The sequence below is a fragment of the Sebastes umbrosus genome, chromosome 20 (assembly GCF_015220745.1).
Source record: "Sebastes umbrosus isolate fSebUmb1 chromosome 20, fSebUmb1.pri, whole genome shotgun sequence".
Taxonomy (NCBI): Eukaryota; Metazoa; Chordata; class Actinopteri; order Perciformes; family Sebastidae; genus Sebastes; species Sebastes umbrosus.
In genome coordinates, this window is record NC_051288.1 from 7,145,725 (window position 1) to 7,164,198 (window position 18,474).

General features: G+C 41.9%; 2 protein-coding genes across 2 annotated transcripts in view; both read right to left on the reverse strand.

The window, feature by feature from the left end:
* LOC119478897 (ras-interacting protein 1-like) overlaps window positions 1-12,481 on the reverse strand; it is a 30,003-nt gene extending 17,522 nt beyond the window's left edge. The window contains exons 1-6 of the mRNA XM_037753921.1: window positions 11,568-12,481; window positions 9,160-9,362; window positions 7,761-7,935; window positions 5,702-5,934; window positions 3,560-4,011; window positions 5-301 (exon numbers count right to left, since the gene is read on the reverse strand). Of these exons, the coding sequence (XP_037609849.1) occupies window positions 5-301; window positions 3,560-4,011; window positions 5,702-5,934; window positions 7,761-7,935; window positions 9,160-9,362; window positions 11,568-11,830 (1,623 nt within the window). The 5' untranslated portion in view covers window positions 11,831-12,481. The remainder of the gene's footprint in view (window positions 1-4; window positions 302-3,559; window positions 4,012-5,701; window positions 5,935-7,760; window positions 7,936-9,159; window positions 9,363-11,567) is intronic.
* A 1,259-nt stretch (window positions 12,482-13,740) lies between these two features.
* LOC119479830 (sulfotransferase 2B1-like) lies at window positions 13,741-18,230 on the reverse strand. The gene is made up of 5 exons (XM_037755798.1): window positions 18,083-18,230; window positions 16,483-16,694; window positions 15,258-15,384; window positions 14,480-14,574; window positions 13,741-13,770 (listed from the first exon to the last, which is right to left on the reverse strand). Exons 1-5 carry the CDS (start codon window positions 18,228-18,230, stop codon window positions 13,741-13,743), a joined length of 612 nt encoding a protein of 203 aa, XP_037611726.1.
* Between the last annotated feature and the right edge of the window lie 244 nt (window positions 18,231-18,474).

Here is an 18,474-nt window from a genome sequence, read left to right on the forward strand (position 1 = left end):
TTACCTTGTGCGTCAAAGCAAAGGGATCCTTGAAAAGAAACAAGTAGCGCTGTCCCAACCCGATGACATCACCGGGGTGAAGCTGCACTTCTTCTCTCAACACTTCGCCATTCCTCGTGACCATGGCATTCTGACTAGGGCACAGCATGGTGAGGCCGCCAAGGCCACGGCGATGGAAATGGCAGTGTCTCGGAAGGATGTCCGTGGCAAAGAGAGGGATGTCAGGCTTAGACCCGTCTTCATCATCCCTTTGCCGACCAAATACAATGTTCGGCCCGGCGAGTAGGTAGATGACAAAGTCCTGAATGCAGAGAAACGTGACAAGTTACCACACAATCTGAGACAATTGAGTGGATTAATCTCCATTCTTTTGATTTTGTCTCCCAAACTTGTGTCCAGTGCTGTAACATATTCTCCATTTGATTTTCTATTGATATGTAGGTGCCATACTTTTCTTTGTTTGTTCAGACGTGCTTATACTAACTAGCCAGCTCAACTTTCTTCTGTTTCTCCTTTATTCCAAATGAACAGTGGTGAAAAGTAACTAAGTACATTTACTCAAAAACTGCACTAAATGCGGCAGTAGGCAGAATATTTTTGGCAGCATTGATCAATAACTCCATAATTACCTTTCAGTATATTGTAATTCAAGTGTTCTGAGAAAAAAATAGACTTCTGCACCTCCTCATGGCTCTGTTTTCAAGCTTTGACCAATCACAGGTCATTTCAGAGAGAGAGCGTTCCTATTGGCTGTTCATTCAACGGAGGCAGCCGTCAAACACGTGCGAACTCCGATCAAACGGTCAAACTAGGCAGCGTTGATCAAATATGAATCAATATTCTGTTACTGTAATGCCTATTTCTCACCTCAAATGTTTTCAGAAACATCTTGTAGTGTACTGTTTAGCTCTAAAATGAGAAAGTTTGTGACCTGGCAGCCATGTTGAGATCAGTTGAGGAAATACGTAGACTGCAGTCAATGGTCCCAAAGTGTAAGTGAGTTATTTTGAAGTTACTTTAGTGACATTTGTGTCTTCTGTTAAATTGTTTGCGTACATATTTTACTTAGTTTACGTACTTATTTTAAGATGGATGACATGACAGCTCCCCAAAAGTGAAGCCAAAACATCTCGATGCCCCCTGGTGGCTGGCTGCAGTATAGGTCATAAATCTCAAGATGGCAGCTAGCAGCGGGATATTTTGGCTTCACTTTTGTACAGTGGGAGAAAGTGGAGACACTTTGTCCATGTATATGTATATATATATATATATATAGTCCATGTTTGGGACACAAAAAACAGTCTTATAGTCTTTGGTTGAAAATCCTGTGTTTGTTGGACCCATCCACCTCCCCTCCCTCCCACCATAAGCAGTCTCTCTCACTTTTTATTTTCCGTCACTAGCTCTGAGGGTAGCATGTTCACGCGGATTCGTTTACATTGCAGTCAGTACATGGCGTACACATGACACGCCAAAAGCAAGAAAGGCGTTGTTATTGCAAAATGACTTACAAATTACCCTGTCAATCATACGCCTGTGAAAAGGCTGCCTATCTCCCTTTTCACTTGGCCCTGTTCCCCAAGGTTAACAGTGTTTTTGTGTCTGCTTAATTGTTGACTTCAGTTCAATGTTAAGTTTATTTTATACATCATCAGTTAAGATGTATGACAGAAGCCTGTTTAGTTTATTTGTCCCATGGGTTCATAGGATTTTGTTGTTCTGCCTGGGATGTTGGGGTGGATCAGCTGCTCAGCTGCTCAATCAGGGAGAGTGCAGTCAGGTTTGCCTCGTTATTAGAGGGGAGGGACTGAGTACTGTTAAGTAGCAGGATGAGTTAGGTAAGAGAGAGAGGAAAGTGAACAGCTTGCTGTGAGGCTGCAGGTTTCATTTTTTTTGGTGTTCTTTTGATTGAGTTTAAAGGTCCCATATTGTAAAAAGTGAGATTTCATGTCTTTTATATTATAAAGCAGGTTTAAGTGTTATATAAATACTGTTAAACTATCAAAACGCTCAATATATGGAGAAACACACAGCCCGTATTCAGAAATGGTGCGTTTGAAACAAGCTGTTAGAATTTCTGTCCATTTGTGATGTCACAAATATACATTATTTAGACCATTACACAGTTTTAAATGTAAACATTCTAAATGTGTCCCAGTTTATTTCCTGTTGCAGTGTATGTGAATGACATCAGCTGACAGGAACCCAAACTGCTGCCTAGCAACGCAATTCCATTGCAATTCCATTGAAATACACTAAAACGGAGCATATCAGACAGATGGTGAATACAGGTATAATCAGACAGACAGTATGAGAAAAATAATGTGTTTTTTGTACATTAAAGCATGTAAACATGTTCTAGTAGAAACACAAAATACAAGTATGAACCTGAAAATGAGCATGATATGGGACCTTTAAATGAAGTATCATTCAATTTCCCGGGTTTTTGCCTTTTGCTTCAGTGAACTGTGATTAATAAACTTCACTTTTTTTGCACTACTCTGGCTTATCAACCTGTTTTTTTTTCCAACATCCTTTTTTAAAGTTCTCCTGTGCTCAACCACTTCCTCTGCCTTTACATGGGTTGGCAGCATCACAATGCCATTTGTTGAGACCGGGCTGATAGTTTGTATTTCTGTGTTAGCAGTTGCCTTTTTACACACCCTGCAGACATGGAGCAACATTAGCATCATGTTTCCACCCTCATGACACATCTAAGTCCAATATTCACTCTTTTAGCCGTACTGTGTTAGTATTACTTCCCCCACCATGCTACATAACAACAGTCCCTCTCAATGAAATCAATCTGATCCTGTGGAGCTACTGGAACAATATATCCAAGCCTGATTAGACAAACAATGTTTCGGTGGCAAGCACAATGTGCAGGGATTATTGTGTTATTGACCTTCCCCCTTGTGATGCCTGTCTTTCCCAACGGGACAGATTTAACCAGCCGGATTAATTCACAGATAAACTCCCTAAACCTTGTTCACAGTAGTATTTCTCATGGTTGATGAATTATACTCTCAATGCGGGTCTTTTGGGAAAACAACTGTGACGCAGAGTCAAAATGTGTGTGTGGCAGTTGCTCACCGTTAAAACCAGTCAGACAGGAAGCAGTGCCAGGGTTGTCTTTCTCTGTTTCCTGATCAGTGTTTTGACACACGTTTTTCTACGTATTGTTTGCTGACCTTTCCTATAATGATTCTCCCTCTGTCTCTGTCTTCGTCCTGAAATAACATGCTGTTAGAGCTGCAGCTCTGAAGTATTTTACAGTGAGTAAAATGGCATAACGCAGTAGTTAGTTACTCCACAATGTGAATAGACACATGTGAACATTTGGTATAGAAGCCATGTGAATAATTTGTATATATAGCCAGGTGAATAAATCAATGGCTACTAACCAAATAAGAACAAATCATGACTACAAACAAAAATATAAGTAAATTTTTTGGTTGTTTGTCTGTGGGACTTTTACTTCCAGAAACAGGGGCGACAAAAAATAGCTCCTCCAACTTCCCAGCTCTATTTGCGGAGTGTGTGTGTCTGAATGAGATACCTGTGCGAGGCTGCAGCCCTGCAGCAGCAGCAGGTACGGACAGTCGTGAGGAGGGTGAATGGAGTACTGTGTGGTGTTATCGTCGCTGCTCTCCGTCTCCTCCCTCTCCGACTCCTCTCCTTCCCGCTCGCCTCTCGGCCTCGGCGGACAGAGGGTCTCTGTTTTGGGCTGCGACCCGCCGTCCCCCTCGGGGGGAACTGCGAGGCTGTGAATGTGATTCTGTTCCGGGTTTGTTTTCGGGCCCTCGTAGCTCGGCGCCGAAGTTTGATTCAGGCTCTCGCTTCGTTCATTGTGACATTCTGTGTCCTGTTTGTTCTCTGTGTGAGAATCTAAGAGGTCCATCTCACTTTTGCTCCTCCACAGCATGTGGCCTCGCCCCGTGGTCCTCTCCATGAGGGTGGAGGTCACTCTGGAGCGGCTCTTCTGCAGCTTCCGAGCCTGGGCGTTGATGCCTAACAGGGAGATGAATAAACAAATAAAATTGGGAATTAGGCGGAATACTGCTGTTAAAATGTGTGCTGTATAAATAAGGACTGTCAATCGATTAAAATAGTTAATCGCGATTAATCGCAAATTAATGGCACATTTTTTATCTGTTCAAGACGTACCTTAAAGGGAGATTTGGGAAGTATTTAATACTCTTGCAAATATGCTTGCTTTATGCAAATGTATGTATATATTTATTATTGGAAATCAATTAACAACACAAAACAATGAAAAATATTGTCCAGAAACCCTCACAGGTACTGCATTTAGCATAACAAAAATATGCTCAAATCATAACATGGCAAACTCATGCCCAACAGGCAACAGCTATGACTTGCCCCAAACTGTATGTGATTATCATAAAGTGGGCATTTCTGTAAAGGGGAGACTCGTGGGTACCCATAGAACCCATTTACATTCACATATCTTGAGGTCAGAGGTCAAGGGACCGCTTCGAAACTGGCCATGACAGTTTTTCCTTGCCAAAGTTTAGCGTAACTTTGGAGTGTTATTTAGCCTCCTTCCCGATGAGCTAGTGTGACACCAATGGATTCCTTAAGTTTTCTAGTTTCATGTGATACCAGTATCTTCACTCTACCTTGAAAACTGAGCCCGCTACAACCTAAAAATTGCAAGTTGCGTTAATGCGTTAATGAAATTAGTGGCGTTAAAACAAATTTGCGTTAACACGTTATTATTGCGTTAACTTTGAAAGCCCTAAATAAAACAGTTGGGGAATTAGATTGAACACTGCTGTTAAAATGTGTGCAAAATGAGCTGCTATAAATACAGTTAGCACACGAGTAATGGAATGTAGTGATAGGGCAACACCCGTTTTTTTCCTGAAGTAAGGTGAGGTGTGTGTGTGTGTGTGTGTGTGTTCGGTCATTTGTAGCCTACTACATTATGCCAGAGTCAACATGGAGAAGCCCCATGCAGGAAACAGACCTCAGTGGAAAGAAAGACAGAGCTCATGGAAATCAAAAAGTTCACCCACTCAGCAGGCATCCACAAGCTGACACCGATAGAAGGCTATCACAAGCTGCGCCATTCATAAAAGCAAAACACAAAACAGGACGCACACTTACTCCATGACCACAGCTGTGTCAACCACAGCTGGGGCCTCTGGTAGAAAGGATAGTAAATGGCCCACCCTGTACATTTACAGTGCCATAGTGTCCAGCGTCTATGGAAAGTATTCTTTGCTGCATAATGCTTTGTAAAAACCAGTGGATTAATTTGCCATGTAGAGCTTTTATGGCATTATGTTAGAACTGTAAAGTGTTAAAGAAAGGGTGCGTCACTGGAAGGACTTTAATTGAATCACACGGTGTCTGCAATGTTCATTAAATTAAAAGTTTCTCTGACCTTTTTAATGGCAGTAAGAATGAAATGTAAGTCTAAATTTGTAACAGAAATTGAAAAGAAAAAAAAAAGTAATCGTAGACCTATTAAAGTATAGTTTGTCTGTGTGGCTTGGCTGATTTTCACTGGAAAAACAGCGCGCCAACAAACCACATTTTTACTGTGAGAACTCTAAAACTGGGATTTAATACTGACAATACTTCATTTAATGGTACAAAACTTGTATGCCAGGACATGCAGACACCCTGAACAATGTGGATGTGGTGCGAAATCATCAGTCCCTCGCTGTACCAGCAGTGATGGTGTCTTTGTCTTTGGATGTCTTCTCCTCCACTGAGCTTCTCCTCTGGATTTCGAACCGTCTCGCCAGGCCTTCTCTTGGTTTCCATAGCGACTGCAGGAGGAGGGGCTTCTCGTTGTCGCTCACGACTCGGAACCCTTCTGTCCTCCACCGATGATCTCCAGTGGAGCCAATGGTGTCACACAGAACGTAGGACTCTGCCTCCTCTTTGCCCAGGCCATACCTATTGTCAGGATAAATATTATCATCATAATGATAAAACTAACTGGGCAAAATCATTTTTGCACTTCAAAGGTGTGCTTTTGGAAACTTCTGGTTTCTTGCATTGCAAATCGCAACTGATAACAATGTCTACTCTACATTTCAATGCAAACCACTACTCATCCATACATCCCCAAAGCCTCCAACCCAGTGATAATGGACTGAAAACGCTTGAAAGCAACATAGACTGAACCAATTTTCACCAACAATTTCTAATTTTCCTAACTAAAGCAAGGAATCTCTGTCTGTATGTCTGTGTGTCCTTCGCATATCTCAAGAACCGTTCATCCGATCTACTTTATATTTGGCGGGTGTATTGCTGGGGATCAAAGGATGTGCGGTGTTGAAGGTGGCGCAACACTCGACACGTTCAATATTAATAACTTTGAATATACAAGCGAACGGCGCTCTGTGCAGCAGCGGGGGCGGGGCTTTAGGGCATATTACCACCAAGTTGATAAAGTGAACGTATTAGCAAACAATTGCCAATTTACACATCCAGCAGATATTTAGCAACATTAGCATTAATTTTGGAGCAATTTTTCCAGCCATGAATGTTCCAATATTCACTTTACTTTTAGCTCTAGTTTGGTCTTAACCAAGGAAATTTCTATCCCTTTAGCAGCTATATACTCCACTATGTTCACCAGCTAGTCACTAACTTTATCCATCTGTCATTTGGTGCTTGGCATGTTGCTTAAATTGGATTCATCTGTGCTTTTTTTTTTTTTTTTTGCGGAAAAAAAAAAGCTGCTGCTGGAAGTGAGTGATGAGAGCGGTGAGAGTGAAGCAAAATAGTCAAGTTGTGGGCTGTAATGAGCTAACAGACACTAAAATGCTCCGCACCGCTGAGAGGAACTACCGAGTCGAGTGATAATCTGTGGGTTCGTCACTACATGCGACTCCTTTCACTTTATACATAATCATTTGATCCGTTATTGATCTAAAAATACTGTTCAGAGCAGCTTTAATGTAAAACACTTACGATGCCTGATAGAAGGTTATTTTAGTAGTTTCTTCAAACTAATCATCATCATATCCTTATCATGGATTTTTCCATTAGACCTGCATACACTACAGAAATTAACTTATCAAGAGTCCTAATCTTGCCGTGTGCTTTATGTATTTGCTCACCCATTACTAAGTAAGAGATCTAATGATAGAGCTAAATGTCACTGCTGCAGTGTAAATTTTCACTGAGGGAAAAAGAAAAATGATTTACTCTTTCCTCTACAAGCTGGATACCACTTGTATTAATCATTCCATTATGTTTTTGGCTGAAACATAAGCAAAGACTGACAGACATTCACTCTCCGGAGAGGCCGCCTTAGAGCAATGGCCGACACTGGCTGTCTTTCACACAAATCTGTGGTTCACTCCAGACCTTTCCAGAACTACTAAATAAACTATTTGGCACACACACAAACACACACACGCACACACACGCACACACACACACACACACACACACACAAACACACTGTGCGCACAGTACTGCAATTATAATAAACGGAGCAACGGGTCAGGTCGACTTCGCACATCTGAAATATACTAATCACAACAACATGCCCTCCTTTCATCAACCGCCAAAGTGTTGTGCATCAAGGACTGTTCTGACTGCTTTTATATACAAATGATGTAGCACAAAGGTATATTACAGCAGAGGAAGCGTGTGGACGGACATAACATAACTCACCCAGCACCCACATACAAAGCCGACACATGTGGCAGGCAGACGCACACACACACACACACACACACACGTGTGCAGATAACACATGGCCTTACCGTTCAAGGGCCTCTTTGACTAGCTCTTTTGCACTAGAGTGTGTGGTGGCCAGGACGCTCTTATAGTGAGCTCCCTCGCAGATTTCATTCCCAAAGATCTTCAGGATTCCTGGAGCGGTTATCTGATTGGACAGCTCAGATGGGTCGTCTGCTCGTAAAGCATCGGCAGAGATCACTGTATGACAAGATGTGACAACAAAGGGAAGAAGGTTTGAGGCTGGGTCTCAGTTGTGGTTCATGAGTATTGATGGCACATTTAACATTTAACATAAACCCAGTAGGAGAGACAACCATAACATAACATATATGCATATATGCGAAGTGCACTACTTCGACAGCTTGTATACAATAAACCAGTGGTCAGTACTAACAGGAAATGATGGAATCAGGCGGCAGCTTTCAGTTCTGAAAAGTGAAGCCAATGCTGAAGTGCCTTAAACCTGCATTCTTTCTAACAGCCAGCAGGGGGCGACTCCTCTGGTTGCAAAAAGAAGTCTGAGTCTGAAGTCTATGAGAAAATGAGCCTACTTCTCACTTGATTTATTACCTCAGTAAACATTGTAAACATGAGTTTCTGGTCTCAATCGCTAGTTTCAAGTCTTCTTCAATACAGCACGATGTTCATTTAGTAAATTATGGTCCCATTAAGAGTCAAATAGACCATAAAGCAGGGGATGCTTTAGGATGTGGCTACCATGCGATTGATAGGTCGCTACCACGGCATTGTCCGGTCTGGGTGTTGTTCGTGTTTTCGTCAGAGAAATTTAACCCTTTCACAGTGTGTTTTCGGTTCATGAAAGTTAATTGTAACATTTTGATCGCCTGAAGATGTCTTTTTCAGCGTTTGGTCGTACTTAGCTCCATCTTCTCGTTTCACTTCTGGTCGCAAAAAAACAAGATGGCGACGCCCCAAATATCGAACTCGAGGCTTCAAAACCGTAGTCCGCGTAACTTAAGTACGTCAGTTACGTGACAAATAAATAATATTTGACCTCTGGTTTAACACGGGACATGAACACCGGTCTCCTGGGCGAAAGTCCGCTGTTTGACCCACATAGCCCCCACGATTTCCTCCCTATGCGGCGTTTGTTGCTCTTTATACTTCCTTGTTCACGAATACGTGTCTTACATATGAATTGATTTTGTGGGCGATATATAGAAATTACAGGGTATTACTTAGCTACGAACGATTCATGAGAACAGAATGCCCTGTGACTTAACTGACCTTTAAATGTAAAACCAGTGGCTCCTTTAAAGTAATATCTCAGAAATGAATGCAGCAATGATTTATTAACGTTAAAAGCAACCTTATATCTATATCTACACTATATACAGTATAATGACAACAAAATCCCTGAACCAAACATGCAGGGAGAAATGTAAAGTCATTGTGACGTACTGCTTCCCTTCCTGGCTTGACTGGACAATGAGGACCTGATGCCAACTGTCAGTGCCATCGGGCCGGAGTTGGAGGCGGCACCGCGGAGGAAGACTCCCGAGAGGCGGTTAGTGTGGCGACGGATGCGGCTCTTGCTGGGCTGTCTGACGGCCACAACCTCTGCTGACCTGCTGGTGGATGAGCTGCCAGTGGATGAAGCAGATCTGGTGAATAGAGGAGAAGGATGGGTCAAGATACTGAATCCCTACCAGCTGATCTGTACCTCTGATTTTGACCCGTTGTGGAAGGGAAGTAAGAGGTAGGAGGGTTCCCAATAGGGGCCAACAGAGTTTTCAATTGATGCAACAGCAAAAATAAAGTATTTAGTAGGAGGAAAAGAGACGCACGAGTAGCCGAAAATGTGCACAAAACATACTTAATATATGAGGATCGCTCCCAAAAACCTACATCACAAGGTTCTATCACCTAATGCAGCATACATACATACGTGTCAGTCACCAGCACAATGCCGTCCGGTCTCCTTCACCATGCCTCCCTCAGCTCTCCCAGTACATTAATGAAATAATGAAGTGTTGTTTTACTTCTGAGCAAGCCTCTAAGCTTCTTATCACTGCGGGTCAAAGGTCCTCTGCAGTTACGTCACCACTTGGATATAAAAGATTTAAGATTTCCGAATAATGATGTTAGTGAAACTTGTTGAAGTTGTGTGTGGTAGAAGGACAGAGAGTGCCATGATGGAATATGGTAAGCAGGTTGTCAGTAGTGCAGCGATTTAAATACACCATACAGCTGTATTTATATGGAGGACGGAACCTGCCATAATAAAAAATAAATAAATAAATGACTCGATAAATAAATAAATTGTCATTAAATGTTGCAAAAAATTATATTAAAAATGAATGTAGCCATTAATTAATTGATAAAATGTGTTTTAATTTGCTTCTTTAGTTATATATCTTTGTATTAAATCCCTTATTATATCCCTTATTTATGTATTTATTTTTAAATGTATTTATTTTTATTTTTTATATTATTTGTTTTTATAGGCTTGTTGGAAAAAAAAGTGCATTTATTCAATTCATGATTTCAATTGGGCTTTTATGAGTTTACTGTTTGATTTTTACCTTTCCTCTTTATTCCATCAAATCATTCTCCAGTCTCCCCCTTAACCAATTAAAGTACTTAAACCTGCAGTAGGCAGAATATTTTTGGCATTATTTGGAAAAAAATCCATAATAACCTTTCAGCATATTGTAATTCAAGTGTTCTGAGAGAAAACTAAACCTCTGCACCTCCTCATGGCTCTGTTTTCAGGCTTTAGAAAATGTAGCCCGTGACTTGAGACTTTGACCAATCACAGGTCATTTCAGAGAGAGAGCGTTCCTATTGGCTGTTCATTCAACAGAGGCAGCTGTCAATCACTGGCGAACTCCGATCAAACGGTCAAACTAGGCAGCGCTGATCAAATATGAATCAACATTCTGTTACTGTAATGCCTATTTCTCTCGTCAGATATTTTCAGAAACATCTTGTAGTGTACTGTTTAGCTGTAAAATGGGAATGTTTCCGGCTGGTAGGCAGTGCTTGGTATTTCCTCAACTGATCTCAAACTTTCTCATTTTACAGCTGAACAGTACACTACAAGATGTTTCTGAAAACATTTGAGGCAAGAAATAGACATTACAGTTACAGAAAATTGATTCATATTTGATCAGCGCTGCCTAGTTTGACCGTTTGATCGTAGATTGTGAGTGATTGACAGCTGCTCAGAGACGGCAAGGCTCCAGCTCGGCTCTGATTGGTTGTTTTCCTCCGGTCTGTGAAATCTTGCAGATGCCCTTAGTAGCACCGGAGGACACCAGAGGCACATGATTTTTTTTCAGATTACCTGTTTCATGCACTACAGTCAGGATATAGTGACCATTTTATAAAAATAACGTATTTTAATCATATTTGCTCCAACTCTACCCACTGCTGCTTTAACTGTCATATCTTGACAATAGAAGAGAACTAGCACAGTGGTTTTCAAAGTGGGGTCTCCCAGGGGTCTTTGAGGGGGTCCCAAGCAAAAAGAGGAATAATATATTTTCACTGTAATTCCACCCATAAGTAACACAGTGACAGAATATATGACTATTTTGGTCATGGGTTTCACTTTCTGTAATAAAACATCTAAAAGCAAAAATCCTGTCAGGTCCCCCTGAGACAAAAACTCATCAAATGGGGGTCTAGTTTGTGTCAGTTTAGGGGTCCTTGACTTGAAAAAGTTTGGGAACCACTGAACTAATAGACTGACAGGTATTTCTCAATACACATTATCTGTAAATGAAAGGCAAAAAAAAAAGTGACAACTAAAACTTTTATATCCAACATCATAACTCCCTTAGAATAAAGCTCAGCATACTCACCTCTGAGAGCCATCACTTGTCTTCCTTCCCAACTTGACAAAGCGTCTCTCTGGTGACGCTGCGGGTACAATCGGTGGTCTCGGTGGAAGAGAGCGCAACTCCTCAGAGGGAAGAAGCCTCATCTGATTCATTCCTGTCTGCTGGACTCGGCTCTTCTTCCTGCTAAAAACTCTTCCAGATAATCTCAGATGGTTCCTATCATGTCCCATCAGCAGCCTATGGTGCGCAAAGATCCCTTTTGCTTCATTCCTGGGACGTTTCATCCAGGACGCGCGTCACAAAGCTGCTGCTCAGCTGCTGCTGCTGTTTCATTTTACGCACAGACAGGCGCTGCAGATGTTTCCAGCCCTCATCCAGCTGTTTGGAACCGGGCGGTTCAGTCCAACGACGTCGCTTGGCTGCAGCTTTACTTCACACTGCTTTCTGTATCGAATCAGATGAGTGAAATACTGTCACCTGAGAACAATCTGAACATTTTTATATCAAATCATTTATTTATCCAGTGTGCAGCTGGAGGAGGCAGTTTGTTTCAAATTCGCATCGAACCCGCTCTCCAGATGTGCATCGACAGCGCAACTGCTCGGAGATGCCAAATGCACACACCCAACCCACCCATGCTGACTCTTTCAAAATAAAATCCTCACAGGAGAACACGTTTCGTTTTTTGTTTTTTTTTATTCTAAAGCCAATTATCTAATATTTGGGCAGTGATCTTGTTGAGGAAAACTCTTGGATTTGTAGAGTTTGTACCTCAACTCCAATGGAGACGAGCAGAGAAACGGACGATCCTCCTGTGCACCATGAACCGAGTGAACCAAAGGACCAAACATTGCTGCGCTCATGACTCCACCTTGTGGCACCTTAATAGAAATGTTATCATAAACCACACAAAGCTCAACTCAACCTTTAGAACATTAAACAAACCCAAGCCAATCCCATTTAGTCAGACAAGTCAGAATATAGCAACTTGGCTTCAACCTTAGCAAGTATTCAGCTTTGCTGCTGAGAATTTAAATTCAAATTGATCAAACTACTGTCAAAGGAGTGAGTGACACCCTCAGAGAAAGAGCAAGTCAGGAACTTTGGTTGGAATGTACAAAATACAATCCAGTTTTATTGTTTTTTAACAATAATGAAAAGATTACGAGTTACAAATGAATGAATATAATATAGAAACAAAAAAGTCAAATATAGCCAAAATAACCAAAAAAGGCTCTACTGAAAAGATTAAAAAAAAAAAGCCCTAAAAAGCCCAAAAGAAAACGTCATAAAGCCCCTCGGGCTTGTTCTTGTCGTCCATCGGTGAAGTGTCCCCAAAGAGTATAGAAGCAAAGAGACAAAACTCCGGTATTTTTTGACAACAGCCGCTGCTGTTGCAATTTTGGACTAAAAATACTTATTATATTTATAATATTTTATTGGTAAACACAGACCATTTTGGTAGAATATGACAAAAGAATAGAAATAATTTTGTTATACTTTTGTACGGCACTTTGAAAGCGGACGTTTTACCGGCGTCCGGTAGTCGCTTTCAGTCCAAAATGGCAGAAGTGTAGCTTTGCTGCTGGGCGCCAACGTTGCAATGGAACGAACAATTGACTTTCACTTCTTGGCAACATGCATTCTTTGGCGTCACCATGGTTACAGACCTGACATCCTTTTCATCTTTGCCAGACTTCAGCATTGAGCGCAATATAGCAAAAAGGAACCTTTCTTACATTTTGTTACATACTACAGTATTTATCATTCAGTGAATGTAAAGCAAAGAAGATTACATGTTGATAAATGAAATAAAATGAATTACTTGTTACCACCATTTAAATGATCACAAAACATCAGGGATTATATGTGAGGAATAAAATCATATCTGGGACTAAAATACCCTTTGCTCAATAAAAGAAGAGAATTCATAATAATCTTATAAAAGGAAATAAACCAACTATGAAATGTATTTTATTTGTTGTTGTTAGAAACAACAATCCTCCTCTCGCCTCTTGGTTAAAGGTTAGAGATCCATTGTCTAGCTTGTCAGCATTAAGTGTCTGTCAGGTACGAAAACCTGAGAATGTTATGAAAAAGTATTTTAATTCATTTTAATCCCAAATAAATTCATATTCGACGTCTTTCATTTTGTCTTCATAAACAGCATCAAAGTACTCTGCTTCTGCCACTGTTAGAAGATTTTTCCAGTCTCCAGCAATTCCTGAAAACACAACATGCAAAAAGAGGAATCATAACCAAATTGTGTGTGAAATTAGGTCCCTATTTTGAATTATGTTTTTTTAATAAGAAAGTTTGCTCCGGCTGGTGGGCGGTGCTTGATTTCCTCAACTGATCTCAACATGGCTGCCGGGTCACAAACTTTCTCATTTTACAGCTAAAAAGTACACTACAAGATGTTTCTTAAAACATTTGAGGCGAGAAATAGGCATTAACGTAACATAATATTGATTCATATTTGATCAGCGCTGCCTAGTTTGTCCGTTTGATCGGAGTTTGCGAGTGATTGACAGCTGCTCAGAGACGGCAAGGCTCCAGCTCGGCTCTGATTGGTTGTTTTCTTCCGGTCCATGAAATCTTGCTATATGTAGCTATTATAGCGGGCTCAGTTTTAAAGCTACAGTGAGGATACTGGCATCATATGAAACTAGAAAACCTTGTCATACTAACTTGAAACGCTACGAAGTTACGCAAAATTTTGGCGAGGAAAAACTGTACCGTACTGTCTCAGTTTTCTCGACCCACCCTCCCTTTCCTTAATACACATCTATCATCCCCGACATAGATCATCGCATATTCCTGCAATGATTCACAGTATGACTGTGTATTCTCGTGAGGTCAGAACTGTTGGGAAATATATTTGTAAAAAGAGATTTTAGTTGGCAGATTTGAAGATTGTTGCTGAATCTCACCATTTTCATCTCTTCATAGGAGATGTGCATTATGCGCTCTTTATCTTCAGCATTCAGCCAGCCCTTTACATGATCAAACCACGAGCCAAACATAACTAGAAGGGGAAAAAAAGTCACAAGTATTCTATTACCATGAGGCATAAGAAAACTATAACTTTAATTAAACAATTATGAAGAGTCATTTCTTCGCACTGAACTTCAGGGTCTTTGAACGTCGCATCAACATATTGTGCAAAATGCACTTTTTCATGGCTTTTCAACATAAATATGTGTCCCCAATGTGTCCATAGAGACTCCCAAAGTGTGAGAAAAGACCATCCTCTCTCTTTGTCTCCTGCTCCATCTATCAGAAAACATGGGAAACAAAGAGCTTGTCAGATTTGATGCTGGATATGATGTGTTATGGCAGTGGCTCCCAAACTGGAGCCCGGGCCCCCCTTAGGGAGGTGCCAGAGATCACAGGAGGTGCGCCAGGATTTGCCAGCTCTGAGGTTGTCAAAATTAGAACACACTTACTGGATAATGTATACAAAAGTCTGTATATAACACTATTTAAAAAGATATATTTTTTTGCTACCAACCGAAAATACAAGTATGAACTTGAAAATGAGCATGATATGTCTCTTTTAAATTTCATTACTAGATTAAAGACCATAGCTATTTCATAAAATACCGGTAGTTCAATTCAGTTGAGGGTTCCTGTCACTTGCTGTGATGTGTCTTGTACTGTATTATGAATACATACTGTACACTGCATAGCTGTAACAATGAGAACAACCTTTTCCATCGAGGAACTTGTGGAGGAACTCTCCCTGTGGGCCTGGGTTGACCAGGTAGGATGCCATCCCACAATAGTGAAAGGAAGATGTAAACACATCTTTGGGGTTCCTCATCACATAGATGACCTGCAGTGATGACACAACATCCATTAATCATTTATGGAGCTTTGAAGACTCAACCCTTTACAAACATACTGTGTGGGATATATTACATTACATTTGAATCGCTTCTGCTTTAATTTGCCACATAGCATGTATGTGCTATTTCTTGTTGAGCCACTACAAAACTACAACAGTGCAACTAAAAACAAAGAAAGAGGAGATGTCAATCAAGTCCAATTTGTACTCACCCACACAGTCCTGAGGAGAGTTCGAAACATAAGTGAAAATAACTGCAATTTTGTTCTCACAATTGTACTCTGTTTCATTCAATTACAACACTGTTTATTCAAGAGACATATGTCTACCATCGACTCCTGTCTCATAACTGTCTGCAAACATTTACTCAAACTGCTTTTTCAGTTACAGCAACAAAACAGTGAAATGATATCCCTATAAATGAGGTAGAGGTTAAGAAGGCTCATGTTATCTCAGCAGTGTTTTTTCGCCTCAAAAATTCTCAGAAGTGAATTTAGTGATGAAATAGCTACGAAAAATATCAAAAACTTGCTGGCTTAATGGCTGTTTTAGCCACTGTTGTTGTGACCATAGCCTGTGCTGTTCCAACACTTTGAATTGTGGGATACAGTAAGCGAGGTCGACTGGTCCGATGCGTACTGGAGATTTTTTCTGAATCAGTACGACATCCGGGTGTTTTTGGCATACGGTAGATTTTGCTTTTGTTTGCATACTGCATACTACATGCTACGTTTTGGCCAAATCAGTACGTACTACTAGTATAGTATGCAGTTTCCAATACAGCCCTAGTTTTTGTGTTGCAACCTGTTTTAATTTAGTAATGCGTTCCCCATTTAGGAAACACAAAGTTATGACAAGGCCAAACTTGAATTCACGATCAGCTGGTGCAACTGACTCATGGCCCCTCCAGCATATTATGTATAATACTTGTCGATTGGAATCTGAAGGTGTTCGCTGATATTCTAAGTTCTCTAAACTCAAGCCTCCAAGGTGTCTGTTGTATTCAACTACATCACAGGAAATAAAACGTATTTACTGCCTTGAAGGACTTGATGATCCGTGACACAAACTATATGATCGGTTTACCTTTGGCTTAACTTCAAAGAAAGATGGAGGCATCATGTTGTACTGGAAGTGTGTACAAAGTATGCGTGGAGACGGCCTCTGTTCAAGGTTAAGGATGGAGGTCTCGTCCAGTTCCAGCCAGGGAACACGTCTCCACTGAAGAAGAGTCTCAACAGAGGCTGGATCTCCTCCACTCATGATCAGAGGCACAATCTCCTGCATCCAAGTCGTACCTAAACAAAGTTCACATTTTTTCATACACCTTCTCAGCCCTTGCAAGACTTGTATTATTTTGACTCTTATATCCAGTCAATAAATTAGTCTAAGGTTTTGTGCCCCTTCTTCGCCTCACCCCTTACTTTTGTTTGTTCTTATTTAGGGTTGGCCCTTCAAAATGAGAGAAACTAAGGTGTCATTGTAAAATAACCCCAAGTGAATGGGATGCCACTCTTAAATTGTCCATATCTTGAAAACCAGACAGCAGTAAATAAATGTCATACAAAAACCAACAAGGAGGGTGTTTTCTTCTCGTCTGGTTTCCGTGCCCAGTTTAATGCGGCACACATGCACAACATGATATATTGCGGCCAAGTGTGGTGATGAAAAATCTCTGGCTCGATGTCAATGTCCACTTTATGCCCTGAGCATACACACTGGTTTCTCATTTACTTATTACCTCCGCCAAGGCCAAAGTTTGTCTGTTAGCAGGATTATTCCAAAAGTTCCACGAACAGGATTGGTGCCAAAGCGCAGCCCTGGCGGAGGCCAACCCCCACCGGAAACGAGTCCAACTTTTTGCTGAGAACCCGAACACAGCTCTCGCTTTGGGCGTACAGAGATTGGATGGCCCTGAGAAGTGCCCCCCCTCACCCCATACAGGTACCACATACACTTATGAGCATCCCTATGTTCAAACATGGTGTTCGTTATGGACAGTCCATGACTAGCACAGAGGTCCAATAACAAACGACCACTCGGGTTTAGATCAGGGAGGCCGTTCCTCCCAATCACACCACTCCAGGTGCCTCCATCGTTGCCCACGTGCACGTTGAAGTCTCCCAGCAGAACTATGGAGTCCCCTACTGGAGCCCCATGCAGGACTCCATTCAGGGTCTCCAAGAAGGCCGAATACTCCGAACTGCTTTTCGGTGCATATGCACAGACAACAGTCAGAGTTTTCCCCCCCATAACCCGCAGGCGTAGGGAGGCGACCCTCTCGTCCACCGGGGTAAACTCCAACGTAACGGCACTCAGGCGAGGGTTTGTGAGTATCCCAAAACCCGCTCGGCGCGTCACACGATGGGCAACTCCAGAGAAGAATAGAGTCCAACCCTGTCCAGGAGTATGGTTCCAGAACCGAGGCTGTGTGTAGAGGTAAGCCCTACCAGATCTAACTGATAACGCTCCACCTCCCGCACAAGCTCCGGCTCCTTCCCCCACAGAGAGGTGACGTTCCACGTCCCCAGAGCTAGCCTCTGCCGCCTAGGTCCGGTCCGTCGAGGTCCCTGGCCTTCACTGCCACCCGTGTGGCAGCGCACCCGACCCCAGCGGTTCTTCCCGCAGGTGGTGAGCCCACAGGATGGAGAGGAGGGGGGTGCTACGACGCTTCTTCGGGGTGTACCCGGCTGGGCTCCGTGGCAAGCCCGGCCACCAGGCGCTCGCTGATGGGCCCTCCGTCTGGGCCTGGATCCAGATGAGGGCCCCGGGCTTCCTCCGGGCCGGGTAACTCTTCCTCTTCCTCTATTCTTCATTGGGGTTTTATGAACCATTCTTAGTCTGGCCCCTCACCTGAGATCAATTTGCAATGGGAGACCCTACCAGGAGCACCAGGCTCCAGACAACAGAGCCCTCAGGGTCATAGGGACCTCTCCACCACGCCAACGGTGATGGTTCCCGGAGAGGTAAAGAAAACATACTTATTAATATTATATTATTCCATTTCTGCCAATAGAGTCCCTTAAATGTTACACACTGGTCCTTTAAATATCATTTAAATATTTCATTCAGTGTAAA

Excerpts from the sequence above, each read along its gene's own strand:
- LOC119479830 (XM_037755798.1), bottom strand. The coding sequence starts at position 18,230 with ATGGTTCATAAAACCCCAATGAAGAATAGAGGAAGAGGAAGAGTTACC. Across the intron at positions 16,695-18,082 it reads TTGCCACGGAGCCCAGCCGG|GTACGACTTGGATGCAGGAG; the intron begins GTACACCCCGAA and ends AACTTTGTTTAG. Across the intron at positions 13,771-14,479 it reads CCTATGAAGAGATGAAAATG|GAATTGCTGGAGACTGGAAA; the intron begins GTGAGATTCAGC and ends TTGTGTTTTCAG.